The sequence below is a fragment of the Lissotriton vulgaris genome, chromosome 9 (assembly GCF_964263255.1).
Source record: "Lissotriton vulgaris chromosome 9, aLisVul1.2, whole genome shotgun sequence".
NCBI lineage: Eukaryota > Metazoa > Chordata > Amphibia > Caudata > Salamandridae > Lissotriton > Lissotriton vulgaris.
In genome coordinates, this window is record NC_141697.1 from 718,460,173 (window position 1) to 718,475,965 (window position 15,793).

Consider the following 15,793-nt stretch of genomic DNA (forward strand, 5'->3'; position numbering starts at 1 on the left):
GCTTCTTGGGAGATCTTCCTCTCTCAGAAAGCCCATAAACTCGAATTCTCTCACGTTCTTTAAGAGTCCTGGAAGTTAAAACCTGGCAGTGTTCACAGGTTTTAGAGGAATGAGATTCTGGTAGGCACAGGATACACACTGAATGAGTGTCAGTCTTGGCCATCTTCCTTCCACACGAAGGACATTTGTCAAAGAGAGAAGGCATCTTTGACAGGAAAAACACCTTTTTTTAAGCCTAAAAAAGTTTCTGTAACACCCTATGTCTAAAAGACGTCGAGTGAAAGCAAAATTAGAAGATTAATAGTAATATTTTTTTTGACAGAAAGTCAAAAAGAAAGCAGCTGTTTCACCAGGGTCCTGACTGAAGGAGCCGGAAAGAACAACTGACCTAACTGTCACCCCTGAGGCATGATGGGAAGCCTGGGGTCATGGCTGCCTTAAAGGCACGGTGCCAGTTTTTGTTGAAAATGGTTTCATTTTCTATGCTATTGTTTTTTTACAATGCAGCCTGAGGGCTAACAATGTCTATTTACAAGCAATTTTCAGGATTTATGAGGAGTTTACTCATTAAAACACAAAGTTCAAAGATTATTTGACCTAATGTGTTTTCTTTCCTTTTGCTTCCTAAATAATTGCAGTGCATGTATATGTGTTTACATTGTCTTTACCCTCAGTTATGGAGCTGCATTGTTGTGAGAAAAATAATATATGTACATACATATATGTGGAGCGAGATATATGTGTTTTTTACATATATATTTTTATATTGTTTCCGGGGTCCCGCACATGGGTGGGAATATTCAGTGCTTATGACTATTGATGAGGATCCCCTGGAAGAGAAGCAGAACAATGTCTTGCATTCACCCCAGTACAAAGATCTGGGCCTAAATCCATCGTTTTTTTGCACTCCACACCACCCTAGGTCAGACACTGGCTATATGCAAATCAGCCTTGACCCTGTGCCTCATGGGAACAGTCCAGCCCGAACTACCAAGCCATGTCTTTCCTAGACCGGAATCAAGCATCCAAGGACCGGTTTCTGGCTATCAGCCTTCTTCAGCCTGGATAGCTTGACTCCAGTGATGTTGAGAGCCTGGGACTCACGTCTGAGTATACCCAGCACACTCGGGGTGAAAAATGCAAAAAACACAGTTGATGGACAGAATGCAGAACAATGTCTTACATTCACCCCAGTACAAAGATCTGGGCCTAAATCCATCGTTTTTTTGCACTCCACACCACCCTAGGTCAGACACTGGCTATATGCAAATCAGCCTTGACCCTGTGCTCATGGGAACAGTCCAGCCCGAACTACCAAGCCATGTCTTTCCTAGACCGGAATCAAGCATTCAAGGACCGGTTTCTGGCTATCAGTCGTCTTCAGCCAGGATAGCTTGACTCCAGTGGCCTAGTGAGCACGGGACCCACGTCTGGGCATACCCTTCCCACATAGGGTGAACAGCAAAACACACAAGATGATGGACTGAATGTTGCACAATGGCAAAACATTTACCCCCAGTCACAGTTCTGGGTTTAATCCATTGTTATTTTGCTCACCAAGCCACCCCAGTTCAGACACAGCCATATGCAAATCAGTCTTGACCCTGTGTCTCATGGGAACAGTCCAGCCCGAAATGCCAAGCCATGTCTTTCCTGGACCGGAATCAAGCATCCTAGGACCGGTTCCTGCTAGCAGCCATCTTCAGACAGGATAGCTTGACTCCAGAGGCCTAGTGAGCATGGGACCCACGTCTGGGCATACCCTTCCCACATGGGGTGAACAGCAAAACACACAAGATGATGGACCGAACGCCTTGTGTTTTCTTTTCTTTGCGCATTTACCTCCTGGCCTTCTGCGCACCTCATCCTCATCAGGAACTGAGTAGTGCTCACGGTCTTCCACATGGACTGCTTATGTCTCTGTGTTAACATTTTTACTGTCTCCTGCAGAGCACTGCCATCTCCAAAGCCATAATCTTTCTTATAATGCTCCCTTGCTTCACCTCACTATCTTGTGACTCCATACCTACTCCTAACACTTTGGTTCCCAGAAATTATAAAACTGTAAATAACCTTTTCAAAACGTTATTTTGTAAATTCAATACTTTTACTGACGAAACGACCTTCCTAAACTCAGTCTCACCTCCGATGATGCCTAAAACGGCAAAAAAGCCCAATAGCTAAGCTAAGCCCGATGTTCTTGAGCCTACCGTTGCCAGGCAACGGACCTGCATGCCTGATTTCTGTTGACATCCGCCCAAAAGTTGTTAAACAAGGCCCACCACCTTTAACAACCAGGGCCTCTGTTATTGTTCTAATATTATTCTCAATCTCCTGTTGAAAGAGAGGCTCATGCACAGTGCGCGTGTGTCTCCTACACTTGAGAATACTCACGCTTACCTCAAATGAATCCTCTACCATTAAACAATAAAACAAACATTAAAAAAATAAAAACAAAGATGAAACCTACCAAGTACGTTCTAATCAAACTTAAATCTGTGAAAAAATTAGGCCTTATTAAATATAATCCCAATAAATTGGGTACCCTTACAACAAAAACCTCAAAATAAAGACTCACTCTAAACAAATTCGAATATAAAATACTGATATACTTACTTCTCAAAAGCAGCAAACAAAAGAGGAGGAAAATGGACGTCAACCAGCATATATGGGACTGACCATTATGTTATTCATTGAGATTTTTTTTTTTTAAATCTGTTTGGCGCTTTTAACGGTTTTGCTGCTTGGAAGGAGTAAATATAAGTTGATACATAAAAAGGTAGCCTCCTGTCTTGACAAAATCATGACTCAAATAATACAGCTTTGAGGACTGAATATCATCCTTATCTAATTTCTCAAACAATGCTCTTGTTTTTACCTTCACAGTCCTGCCGCTCCACCTGCAGCCCTTCCCACATGGCAACACCAGTGGCTCACTCCCACACGAGCAATACTACCAGCAAAGTGTTGTAAACCTTCAGAATTTGCAGCAGTGGAATGCACCATACCGATATATATATATATATATATATATACTATGACTGAAGGAGACACCTTCAGTTTGCAGCTATTTTCTATTGCACATTCACACACTGCATATTCCTGCCTTCTTGGTTTGGGCGGAAAATTTCAATCTGTTAATCTTCAAGTCTTTGATCAAACCAACTTCACCTCGAAGCCTAAAATGGTGATTAGGCATATTAAACAGTAATTAAGAAGAAGTGTTACACATAAATGAGCTATTTCATGATGCTGAGGTTGCTGACAATGTTGCAACACCATTCCCAAAAGTGCTGACTTCACCAGTAGAGCTCCACTACTGAAAGATTGGGCTCATAGCAGCTAATTAGGAACTTCGCTAAAAGTGGTTATACAGAACAATGATTATACAATTTCATCCAGCACTAAAAGAGGTAGCAGCAACATAATGTATTAATATCTAAGCTATTACTGGCTACTGGGAAATTGAAAGTTAATTTAGGTATTCAATTTGCAAGCGAAAGCAATAGCACGACTATTACAACAAAACTTGGTGAAATAACAAATGCATAAACTGAATTGTTGTTGGAGGAACAATTATGCTTGACTGTTAGCTTTCTTGTCCTCTCATCTCAGCAGGCTAATTGTAAACAATTGTCTTCTTTACACATGTATCTACTCACCAAGCAGCATAAGGGGTCGTCCAGAAAGGCTGGCATTCTCAAGGTGCAGCACTGTTAGGCTGCTACTGATCCTCAGGGCGCGTGCCACAAAAGGTGCAGAGTGGTCTAAGAGTGGAGTGTTTCGGGCATCAAGATACTGCAAGCAGTTTGTCTGTAAAAATTAAAACTATTACTTCACTGCCATTTTCTAGTTTAGGTCATTACAAAAATTAAAGAATAACACAATATTAGTATTCAAGTCGCCAAAATTACATCCATAGTGGATATCCGTCCTTAGGCATCAGAGTTAAAGGCAAGCCAAATGAGTTTTTAACTAAAAATGTGTCTGAGCCGCACTATTGTGCTGCATGGCGAGAGGCGAACTATATTGCATCAGCGCAGAAAGAGAGAAACGGCGACATATCTTAATAGGTACAGCACTGTTCTGATCTCTCCTGTTGACAAAGCAGTGCAGCAAGTTCAGTTCTTGCAATATCTGTAATCATTTTTCTGCCATATACATTTGAACAGTACACTTATTTTTCTGAATAGTCCATGAAATTGTTTAGTGGTATTTGGAGTATACCTAATACATCCTCCAATAAAGTGCGGGATAAAATTAGCACTAAATCATAAAAGAATTAAAAAACATTACAAAACGATTGCGTGACATTTATTTGCCCATCATGCGTCCAATAAAAGACAGACAGAGGCATATATTTAGAAAGGGTTGCGTGGGGGCTGTGTGCAGGAGCTGCACAATGTTGTCAGGTGTCTGCTGGCTGTAATAAATCTAAGTAAACATACAGAATACTTTGCGCCACTTGAGCGCCATTGCAAAACCGGGTTAAATAAAGCAGAGAGTGTTTTTATACGTTTTGTTCCAGCACAAACGAGGATTGACTTATTCTCAAAATAAGGCACTTGATCCCCATTCTAAACTTGGTCAACAGAGGGCGCACTTAGACTAGATGTCTCAACCTGGCAGACGAAACGGAAAATACTAGTTTCATGCAGCGTGCAGCATTTTTGGGGACAAAAGTCCCATTTCGGCGATCACCTTAAAAGGGGCCTTGGTTGGCCAACTGAAAACAAACTATAGATTATTATCGTATGAAATACCACAAAGTGGTATATCATACGATAATAATCTATTCCAGACGCATTCCTTCATTTTCGCGGGCAGTTTTGTAAAAATCGCGGCATTTTTACAGAAGTGCAGATTTCGCAGCAAATCGCGAAATCCTGGAGGGTCTGACTAGTGTTGATAGATCTAGATACAGTGTCTGCTGCATCGAGGGCACATTTCATGGATGCGTTTGTTATTAATTTGCCCCCCTGAATCAAATCATTGGCTTTGGTCTTGTGTTGGTAGGGCAAATGCTGCATTAGGCCCTCAAGCTCGTCATAGTGAGCCCTATCTTATCTGGCAAGTAAAGCTTGTGCATTGGCTATCCACGAGTAATTAGCTGCTTGGGAGGCAACCCATTTGCCGGAAGCATCTAGCAGTTTTGGGTGGATGTGGAGCATCACCAGAGTTTTGGGAGTTGCTAGCATTGGTCACTACCAGGGAATCTAAGGGGAGTTGACCTTTAATGTAGGTGGGATCATTAGGGGTGGGTTTATATTTTTTATCAATCCGAGGAATGAGCATTTTGGTACTGGCGGGGTCTTTGAAGATGTCTGGAGCATGTTTGATGACACCATTTAGCATAGTTGATGTTTGTACTGTCCTTTGTGTCTGTACAAAAGGGTCTATGAGGAAGTCCTCCTCTGCGGGGTCTGAATGCATTTGCACACCATGATATTGGGCAGCCCTATCAATGAGCTGACTAAAGTCAATATTGTCAACTGTGGGAGATGGTTTGGTTGGGTATGCCTCTCGATCAGGAAGGTCTGGAGGATCTACAGGATGATTGTAGTCATCCCATGTGTCCTGTATGATGGTCAGTGTCATTATCAGGATCATTGAAGGGGTCATTATTTCCACCCCCACCTCCTAGGTCATCGTCATGGGGAGTATGGAGGAAGTATCGGAGACTTTGGAGGAGAGAAAGGCCTAGTAGGAAGAACAGGAGAAGGTGTAAATGGTGAAACCAAAAACCAAACACCTGTACCAGTGACTTTGCTGTGGGTCGTGACTCTTCGGGACCTGTGCCTTCAGGCACTCGCGCTTCCTGGTGTCTGCTGGTCCCCCCCCCCCGCTGCCGCACCGGAAGATCTCGCAGCCACCGTGCGGGGGGACTACAGCCCCCAGAGGACTTTGCTCCTTTATCCCGCCCACCTCCACCCATTTCCGCGCCCGAGAGGCGCATAAATCAATGACACTTCCTTCGCGTCGCTGGAAGCGCGCGCCGGGCAAACCCCGGGCCAAGGGCGGGCTTGTTTAAGCCCGTTATAGACCGTGTGAGACCGGACCGTGCCCCCCCTCTTTATTCTTCTATACTTCACAACTGCCTACAGACAATTCGTATGTATGTTTTGCCTATAAACTATTCACATCTAGTTTATAACATCTAAGATTGTGAACGTATATCTAATATATCCTAGATAATGTCCACAAGAGGTAGTAGAAGTAAAACGGCGGCGGGTGGAGCACAGCCGATAGGCCCATTAGACAACTTTATTATAAGGGCCAATGAAGCCATTGATCAAGGTATTATCCTTCTGGAACGTAGTTTCCAAAGATTTAGCTTTAGCTAAACGATCATCCTTGAGACCTCTTGCACTAGCTAAAACTCCAGTACAGACTAAGGAGACAGGCCCTACAGTAGAAGTTTGCGTAGATGTGCATAATATGCCAAACGAGGTTGACTTGTCTGCGTCACAACTTCTATCGGACTCACAATTGAGTTTGGCACTAGAAAGGACCCCGGATTCAGTCATTAATCTCACACCAGATGACATAAGTACGAAGCAGTCTAAAGGAAGGAGGGAGGGCGCTATATGGAAACAAATGAAACAATCAAAAGTGCTAATTGTTAAGGGGGCTTGTGCGCTAACTAAAAAGCACGGGAAAGGATCACATCACCTCCCACAGAAGGGGCATGAAAAAACACTCGGATGTGACAAATGAGGCTTTGGAATCAGAAAGCGTAGAGGCCTCGGTCACTTTGGGCAGAGTATGCAATAATTGTGAAGCCAATAGCCAACTTTTAGTAAGAATTGGGGAGCTTTTCAATATGCATTTGTCTCTGATAGAGATCAGACTTATGCATATAGAAAAACAATTGGCCGAATTGAGTGCTCTTTCCATAAATCCTCCCAACCATGGGGCACCAAAGGTCGGGCGAATTAAACCAAGTATTAACAAACCAGAAGGCTCTCTAGCTAAGAAAACACCTGCCCTAGTGCAAAAGGTAAATGTAATTGCAAAGCAAAAGACCCCCACTGCTCCAGATAAGAAAACGGTAGACAAACCGACAAATCCCATAGTGCACATCAGACCGGAAGACAACACATCTAAGGCTCCCACCTCTCCCCAAAAGGGACTGGAACAGGGGAGCAAAAGAGGACAGACCTGCTGTTAATCTGCCCCCAGAATAGAGTCCCTTTGTGGTGGTTATGACTGGGGTTCCAGAATTGGCGGATTACATAGAGGAACCGAGCTGACCGATAGCACCTAGCAGGCCTTCTAATGGAGATCGGGATGGGTTTAGAAAGCCTAATAGGAGAGATAACCATATGGCCGACAGAGACTCTAAGCCCTCTCCTGAGGTTAGGGATGAAGTTCTAGTTATAGTGCCCACCACACAGTGCCTACCAGTTACAGGGACAATCACCATGGAGACTGTAGCGATTAAAAATCTCGGTGGTGGCGAAGACAGTGTGTCAGTTAAATTCAGGCCCTTAAATGAGGTGGCTATAAATGGAAAAATGATTGGAAAATCATGTTTAAATAACTCAACTAAAGCTGACCTTAGGATCCTCAGCTGGAATGTTGCTGGGTTGGAATCCAGATTATTGGACCCGGACTGGATAAGGAATATGCTACTTACCAGTATGCATCTGTTCTTGGCATGAAGGGCTGCTGACATTCATATCTATACATAGATCGCCGCCTAGTGTTGGGTCCGGATGATTGCACATTGTTGTCCTGGAAGAGTCTTCGAAGTATCACGATAGGTGGCTCCTCCCCTGGACTACAGTGCGCATGGGCATCCTCTCCATCCTCAGATTGTTTTTCGCCATTGTGGCAGAGATGGAGTGTAATACAGAAAGTGATGACCATGCCTGAAAATGATTCTGAGAGCTACAGCTGCGACAGGCAACGGGGAGGAGGGTGGGAGATATGAATGTCAGCAGCCCTTCATGCCAAGAACAGATGCATACTGGTAAGTAGCATATTCCGTTCGAGGCATGAGGGCTGCTGAATTCATATCTGTGCATAGAATAAATAGCAGTTACCTCCTTACCGGCGGGTGCCCGTGCCAGCTGCAGCAGTCTGAAAGAGAGTTCTGAGAACAGCCTGTCCTACAGCAGCTTGCTGTTTGGAGTGTACATCTACGCAGTAGTGTTTGGTAAATGTATGTATGGTGGTCCATGTGGCTGCTCTACATATATCCTCTAGAGGAATGTTACCCAGGAAAGCCATGGAAGCCCCTAACTTGCGTGTGGAATGCGCTCTAGGGGGAACTGTTAACGTGCGCTTAGCCTTTTGATAACAGATCTGGATGCACTTAACAATCCACCTGGCTATACCTGACTTGGAGATGGGGTTGCCTTTATGTTGTGGAGAGAAGGCAACGAACAGCTGTTTAGTTTTCCGGAAGTCTTTTGTCCCGTCAATGTAATACAGGAGAGCCCTTTTGACATCCAAGGTGTGCAGTGCTCTGTCTGCCACTGAGTCAGGGTTAGGAAAGAAAACTGGCAGTTCTATGTTTTGTGGTTAAGGTGGAACTGCGAAACCACCTTTGGCATGAATTTAGGGTTGGTGCGAAGCACCACCCTATTCGCATGAATTTGCAGGTAGGGTTCCTGAATTGTGAGGGCTTGCAGCTCACTGACCCTCCGCAGCAATGTAATAGCTATAAGGAAGGCCACCTTCCAGGTAAGAAACTGTATTTCACAGGAATGGAGTGGCTCAAAGGGTGGCCCCATGAGTCTGGTGAGAACGATGTTTAGGTTCCAGACTGGTGAAGGGGGGTGTCTGGGAGGGATTACTCTCTTAAGGCCTTCTAAAAAGGCTTTAATGGCAGGTACCCTGAAAACAGAAAGGTGCTGCCTGTTTTGAAGGTAAGCGGCTATGGCCGCCAAATGGATCCTGATTGAACTGTATGCCAGGTTGCATTGGTACAGATGCAACAAGTAACATATGATGTTTTGCGTAGACGCGTCCAACGGATTAATGTTATTGTTGGAGCAGTAAATAACAAACCGCTTCCATTTGGCTGCATAGCAGGCCCTGGTAGTTGGTCGTCTCGCCTCCCTGATGATGTTCATGCACTCAGGAGGCAAGTTGAGGTATCCAAACTCTATGACCTCAGGAGCCAAATCGCAAGGTTCAGCTGTTGTGGATCTGGGTGCTGAATGTCGCCATGGCTCTGCGTGAGGAGGCTGGGAGTGAGGTGCAGCCGCTGGTGAGGCACCACTGAAAGTTCCAGGAACGTGGTGTACCAAGCTTGCCGTGCCCACGTTGGAGCAACCAGGATGAGTGTCATGGAGTGCTGTCGCAGTTTGCGCGCCACCAGAGGTATGAGGGGGGGCTGGCGGAAAAGCGTACGCAAATCTGCCTGACCAGTTCATCCATATCGCATTGCCCTGAGACTGCGGGTGTGGGAACCTGGCGGCGAAGTTTGGGCATTTTGCGTTCTCGCTTGTGGCGAAGAGGTCGATGTCTGGATTACCCCACCGTTGGAAGTATGGATGGAGTACTGACGGGTGGATCTCCCACTCGTGCATCTGATGACTGTGCCTGCTGAGCAAGTCCGCCATCTGGTTGTCGACCACCGGGAGATGCTCCGCCATGAGGAAGATGTTCCTCTGAATGGCCCACTTCCACATGCTCTGGGCTAGGTGAGACAATTGCGGGGAGTGCGTGCCTCCCTGCTTCTGGATGTAATACATGGCGGTCATGTTGTCCTTCCGGACTAGAACGACCTTGTTGCACAGGTGCAACTTGAATGCCTTCAGTGCCATGAAGATAGCCATCAGCTCCAACACATTGATATGCATTTTCTGCTGTTGTGTTGTCCATAGTCCCTGCACCGTGTAGTGAAGGACATGCGCTCCCCAACCCTGGAGAGATGCGTCCGTAGTTAGCACAATTTGTGGGACAGGCTCCTGGAACGGTCGTCCCCTGCAAAGGTTTTGTGGATTCCACCAATGCAGAGAGTTGTAAGCACGACCAGTCACCAACTCTAGGTCTTTCAGATGGCCATGAGCCTGGTTCCACTGTCGGGCTAAGCATTCTTGAAGGGGACGCATGTGCAGTCTCGCGTGCGGGACTATGAATATGCAGGAGGCCATCATACCGATCAGTTGCATGAACACCTGCGCTGGCAGGGATCGCCGAGGTTGGAACCTCCGAATGAGCAGCTGCATGCTGTTGACCCTGGCAGGGTTCGGCTGCGCTGTGGCCGACTGCGTGTTTAGTGTCGCGCCTAGGTACTGTTGCACATGGGCTGGCTGCAGGTGAGACTTCGCGTAGTTGAAGGAGAACCCCAAACTGTGAAGGAGGTGAATGGTCCGAGACATATCGCGGCTGCACTGCTTGGCCGACTTGGCCTGAACGAGCTAGTCGTCCAGGTAGGGATACACGTGAACACCGTGCCTGCGAAGGTGCGCTGCCACAGTCGCCAAGCACTTGGTGAAGACCCTGGGAGCCGTTGTGACCCCGAACGGCAGAACCTTGAACTGGTAATGCTGATTGTTGATAGTGAACCTGAGATTTTTTTGTGACTTGGATGAATGGGAATGTGAAAATATGCATCCTTGAGGTCCAGGGTGGCTAGGAAGTCGCCCTGACAGAGCAGCGGCAGGACCTATTGTAAGGTCAGCATGTGAAAGTGCTCTGAAAGGATGTAGTGGTTGAGGGGTCTGAGGTCTAGAATGGGCCGCAGGGATCCGTCCTTTTTTGGAATCAAGAAGTACAGAGAGTACACCCCTGTACCCCGCTCTCCTACAGGCACGAGTTCTATGGCTCCTTTTTTGCAGCATGGAGAGTACTTCTTGCTGCAATAAGTGCATGTGCTCTGCGGACATAGGACGGTTTCTTGGGGGTATGTTGGGGGGGGGTGGAGGTTAGTTCTAGACAATAGCCGTATCAGATAAGTTGTCTCAGCCACCTGTCTGTTGTAATGTCTTCCCAGAGAGGCAGGAACTGCTGGAGTCTTCCCCCGACAGGTGTTAGATGGTAGGGGGCAGTGACAAGAAGTCACTGTTTGTTGGGAGAGGAGGACCTAGCGTTGTAATTCCCGCGTCCTCTTCCCTTGGCGCTGTTCCCACGGTATCCACCCCTGGTGTTCTTCGTGTAGGTAGACTGCGTGTTCCCCTTGGCATATTGGGAGTGCTGTAGAGCCTGTCCTCTTGTGGCTCCCCTGCTACCAGAGCGACGAAAGGAAGTGCCCCGAAACTGCTGGGACTGCAGAGCCCCCATGGATTTCGCCGTCTCAGTGTCTTTTTTCATTTTTTCAAGGTTTGTGTCAACCTCCGGTCCAAACAGGAATTCCGGGTTAGCCGGCTGATTGAGAAGAGTAGTTTGGATCTCCGATTTAAAGCCTGAGATGCGCAGCCATGCATGGCGTCGCAGCATCACGCTAGTATTAATTGCCCTTGCGGCTGTGTCCGCTGCGTCCAGAGCGCATTTGATTGACGCATTTGAGACTAATTTTCCCTCTTGTATAACCATTTCTGCACCTTCTCTGTACATATCAGGCATGTGCTGCACTAACTGTTCTAGTGTATCGTAGTGCGCCCTGTCGTATCTAGCCAACAGGGCCTGTGTATTGGCTATTCTCCAAATGTTAGCGGCTTGCGCTGCCACACGCTTTCCAGACGCTTCAAAGATTTTTGACTCTTTGTCCGGAGGGGGAGCGTCACCACTGGTTTGAGAGTTAGCCCTCTTGCGTGCATTAGCCACCACGAGGGAGTCCAAGGGGAGCTGTCCTTTGATATAGGTGGGGTCCACTGGTGCAGGCCTGTATTTTTTGTCGATCCGGGGGTTAATAACCCTGGCCTTGGTTGGCTCCTTGAAAATGTCCGGTGCATGCTTGAGGACCCCTTTAAGCATGGGCAGTGTTTTAGTGGAGCGTTCAGATGTTGAGAAGGTGTCAAATAAGAAATCCTCCTCCACTGGCTCGGCATGCATGTCGACGTCATGGTTAAGGGCAGCCCATTCAATCAATGCATTAAATGCTGCGGTGTCCTCTGTTGGAGATGGTTTTACATTGTAGGACTGTGAGTCTGGAGCAGTATGGGGGTCATCAGGGTCATCGCCTTGATCCCCAGTCCCTGACCATTGATGCGAGTCATCCTGATCAGGGTCTGTGTGTTAAGAGTATGCCATTTGGCCATAGTCTGTGTGTAAGTCCTCCTCACTCTGAGCTGGAGAATGAGGCACATGTTGCGAATAGTCCTGAACAGGCTCAAAAAGAACAGGAGATGTAGAGGAGACCATCTTCTTTTTGAGTGGAATCCTGTAGCCCTCCAACGGATGTTCTGGCGTGACCTTCCGCTTGTGGACAGTAAGCCTGCCGGTCTCGGAGTCGATCAAGAGTTTAGCCTGGTTGTCATACGAAGGCTCATGATAGGCAACCTGTGCGTGGCCTTGGAGGACACCTTCGACGTCTTGGAAGTCTCTGTGGCTTCATGGCGTTCTAGATGCTTTGGGCGGGCCGTAGGCGGAAGTCCAAACTTTATTGGCGCCGAGGCCGTAGGTTTCGAGCCTGAAGCGGCTGATTCGGGCCTCTTCGACACCTGTGTAGGCCGCTCGCTTGCTCGCGTCGAGTCGAGCTCCCGGCGCGTTGGGCCCCCATCTTTGGGCGTCGCCGACACCTTCGGTGCCTCCTTGGCTGTGGATTCTGCGCGTTTTCCAAGCATAGCCTTGAGGCCAGGCAGGTTTGACTCGAGACTTTTCCTCAACGGAAGGTCTTTGGTCTTCTCGCCATGTTTGGTTGTCGATGTCGGCACCGACGCCGAGCCCTTCGAGGCGACGTTCTTGCTCGACGAGGCCTGTTTCGACGACCCAGTCTTGGAGCCGACGGCCGTCTTCGACGCCGAAGGATCTTCGGCAGCCTTTGTTTGGACGTGCGTCGACGTCGAACCGACCACCATCTTGAGTAGTTTCGGTTTCGATTTCGGGTCCAAATGTTTCGGTTTCGATTTTGTAGAATCGACCGAAGGCTCTTTGGAAAGGGTCTTAGCCTGGCTTTGGCGCGGGGCTGTAGACCGTTCAGAAGGATCTTGGCTAAGGCCTTTTGGCGATGCCTCGACCGGAGCCATAGGGGGCTGTATAGTAGAGAGAGGCCCCGTAACTGCGGGCGGGCTCGGCTCTCCATTGGAGTCGTCATCGACGGCCCCAAGGGCCTCATCGTCGTCCCCTACCTGGACGACGTCTTGGTCGTGGACGTATTCCTCAGCCTGGTCGTCCACCTCGAAGTTGGAGTCCTGCTCCGACGCCGGTTCCGACATTTCCTCTGGAACGTCTTCCTCGTCCTACTCCTCTTCAGGGAGGACCTCTTCGTCTCCGTCATCGAAGATGTTCGCAGGTGCAGGGGCTGACTGTTGGGCCGACTGCCTCGCCGCGCGTCGAAGTTTGATAGTTTTCTTCGAGCGGAACTTCGAGCAGGCGAAACATTTTGACTCGTCGTGGTCTGGGACAAACATGTATTGCACACAGGGTGCACATCTAAGTTGGAATATTTCGAATTACAAATGGGACACCGCTTGAACGGGGTCCGTTCCATCGTCGATGTAGTCTGGGCCTGTGTAGTCGAAATAAATCTCGTCTTTCGACGTCGATGTTAGAACTTGAAAGGGACAGGCACGAACGATACAATACCGACGCAGTGAAGGCCTTTTGGCCTTAGGAATAAGAGTACAAGTTTTGGAAACTGGAGTCGAGATAAGGACATCCGAACCCAATGGCGGAAAAAAACAATCTGAGGATGGAGAGGATGCCCATGCGCACTGTAGTCCAGGGGAGGAGCCACCTATCTCGTGATACTTCGAAGACTCTTCCAGGACAACAATGTGCAATCATCCGGACCCAACACTAGGCGGAGATCTATGCACAGATATGAATTCAGCAGCCCTCATGCCTCGAACAGTTATTAACCGACAAAGACAAAATAATGTTCCAGGAGACATGGGCTACAACTGATCTCCACATAGAAGGTTTCTACTGTAATAGTGTAATAGTGTAACCGCAAAAAGCTTGTTTTTGGCCTACCTGCGGGCGGGTTATTAATCTGGATCAGGATAACCGCAGGTGGTAGCATAAAGATAATACCAACCACAAGCCCGAGCATTCAGATTATTGAATATAAAAGAAAGGTCCCTTTTTATGTGATTAACTTTTATAATAATGATTTCTACTCAATCCCAAATAAAAAATTTACATAACTTTTTAAAACCTTACCTGATGTGATTGAATCACAAGATAAAAATATGGGTAATAGGATTATCCTAGCTGGGGATTTTAATGCGAAAATTCCAAAATCTGTAAATTTATACTTGTATAGCGCACTACTCACCCGCAAGGGTCTCAAGGCGCTTGTACGAATACCGCTGTGGAACCCATCCTGGCTTTCCCTGTGAGGCGTCCACTCCTTGGCACCCCCAAGGTGGAGGCCAGGCATCCTTAGCGTTGTGGGGCCGTTGTGGAGATTAAGCAAGCTATTGAAATTGAAATAAATGAAGCTAACATCCAAACTGATCGAGCAGCACACGGGGGCATAGAACTGGATGGCTTCATCCGTGAGCACATTCTAACTAATGTCATGGATGTAAGCCCTACCCCTACAATTAATTGTGTCCCGACATTTAGAGGTAGAGACTACGCTACAACTATTGGTTACATCTTTATATCACCTGAACTAGCTGATTGTCTCACAATGGCTAAAGTTTCAGAAACCACTTTTGGGGATCATAATGCACTAGTGGCAAATGTTAGATTGGGCCACAAACCAGTTTTCGCTTGCACAGAAGGTGCTTGAGATATTACCCCCCGCCACTAACAATTTGAGGTCGAAACGGAGGGGGGTTGATAGTGGTAGCATAGTTGAGCTTGTTACAAACCAGCATCAACATCTAATTGACTCATGTACACTCACAGATGGAAATCATTTAAGGGTAACCACAGATTTTACTAGTCTGTGTACCGTAATAAAGTCACTCCTAACTGTCCCAAACCAAAGTATAGATAGGGATCCAAGGTGGTTTGATCGTAACTGCTCAGCTGCAAACAGAGCCTTATGTAAGGCACTGAGCGCAAAACCCAGATGTCAAATGGAGGTTAGGGCGGCAAAAAATAAGTATAAATCTACAATAGGGGAACGCAAGGCAGCAATATTGATAGAGCAGTGGGAGCTGTTAACTGATTTTGCAGCAGGAAAGAATGGAACTGCTTTTTGGCCAGCAGTCAAAAAGATGTGTAATATGGGAAACCAACTATCCGCAGTTAGCTGCACTATCCCAAGCAATCAGTGGGAAGATCATTTCTCCAAAGTGTATGCCACACCTCCTAAGGTTAATGACAGTTATACACCAGGTCAACTGTGTTCATTGCAGATCAGCCTAGGTGAGGTGATTGCGGCTATTAAACAGAGCCTTGGTAATAAGGCCCCTGGGCCAGACAGCTTTCCAATAGACATCATTAAATGGAAACCGGAACTCTGGTCACCTATACTAACAAATGTTTTTAACAGTCTGCCTCTATTACCAATGCCTGATACGTGGTCTACAAGTACAATAGTGCCAATATATAAGAAGGGTGAGAGAACAGACCCAGTCAATTATAGACCAATTTCGTTGCTAGATAATACTTTGAAAATTCTGGGACGAGTCCTATATAACAGGGTTAATAAATGGGCAGAGGAAACAGGTGTTCTAGACCCTTGTCAAATGGGTTTTAGAAACAGGGTGGGGACGTTAGAATAGTGCTTGAATTTAAATTTAGTAATTGGCAAGTACAATATGGCCAGGTCCTCACC

At 46.9% G+C, this 15,793-nt stretch overlaps 2 protein-coding genes across 2 annotated transcripts in view; both read right to left on the bottom strand.

Annotated features, from left to right (window-relative positions):
- The window catches only part of PPP1R37 (protein phosphatase 1 regulatory subunit 37), a 682,383-nt gene that overhangs the window by 446,528 nt on the left and 220,062 nt on the right, over positions 1-15,793 (bottom strand). The window contains exon 6 of the mRNA XM_086938453.1: positions 3,663-3,813. Coding sequence (XP_086794579.1) covers positions 3,663-3,813 — 151 coding nt within the window. The remainder of the gene's footprint in view (positions 1-3,662; positions 3,814-15,793) is intronic.
- Positions 11,017-13,271, bottom strand: LOC147692165 (uncharacterized). Its single transcript, XM_086937400.1, has 2 exons — positions 13,185-13,271; positions 11,017-12,114 (listed from the first exon to the last, which is right to left on the bottom strand). The coding sequence occupies exons 1-2, from the start codon at positions 13,269-13,271 to the stop codon at positions 11,017-11,019; spliced, it is 1,185 nt and encodes a 394-aa protein (XP_086793526.1).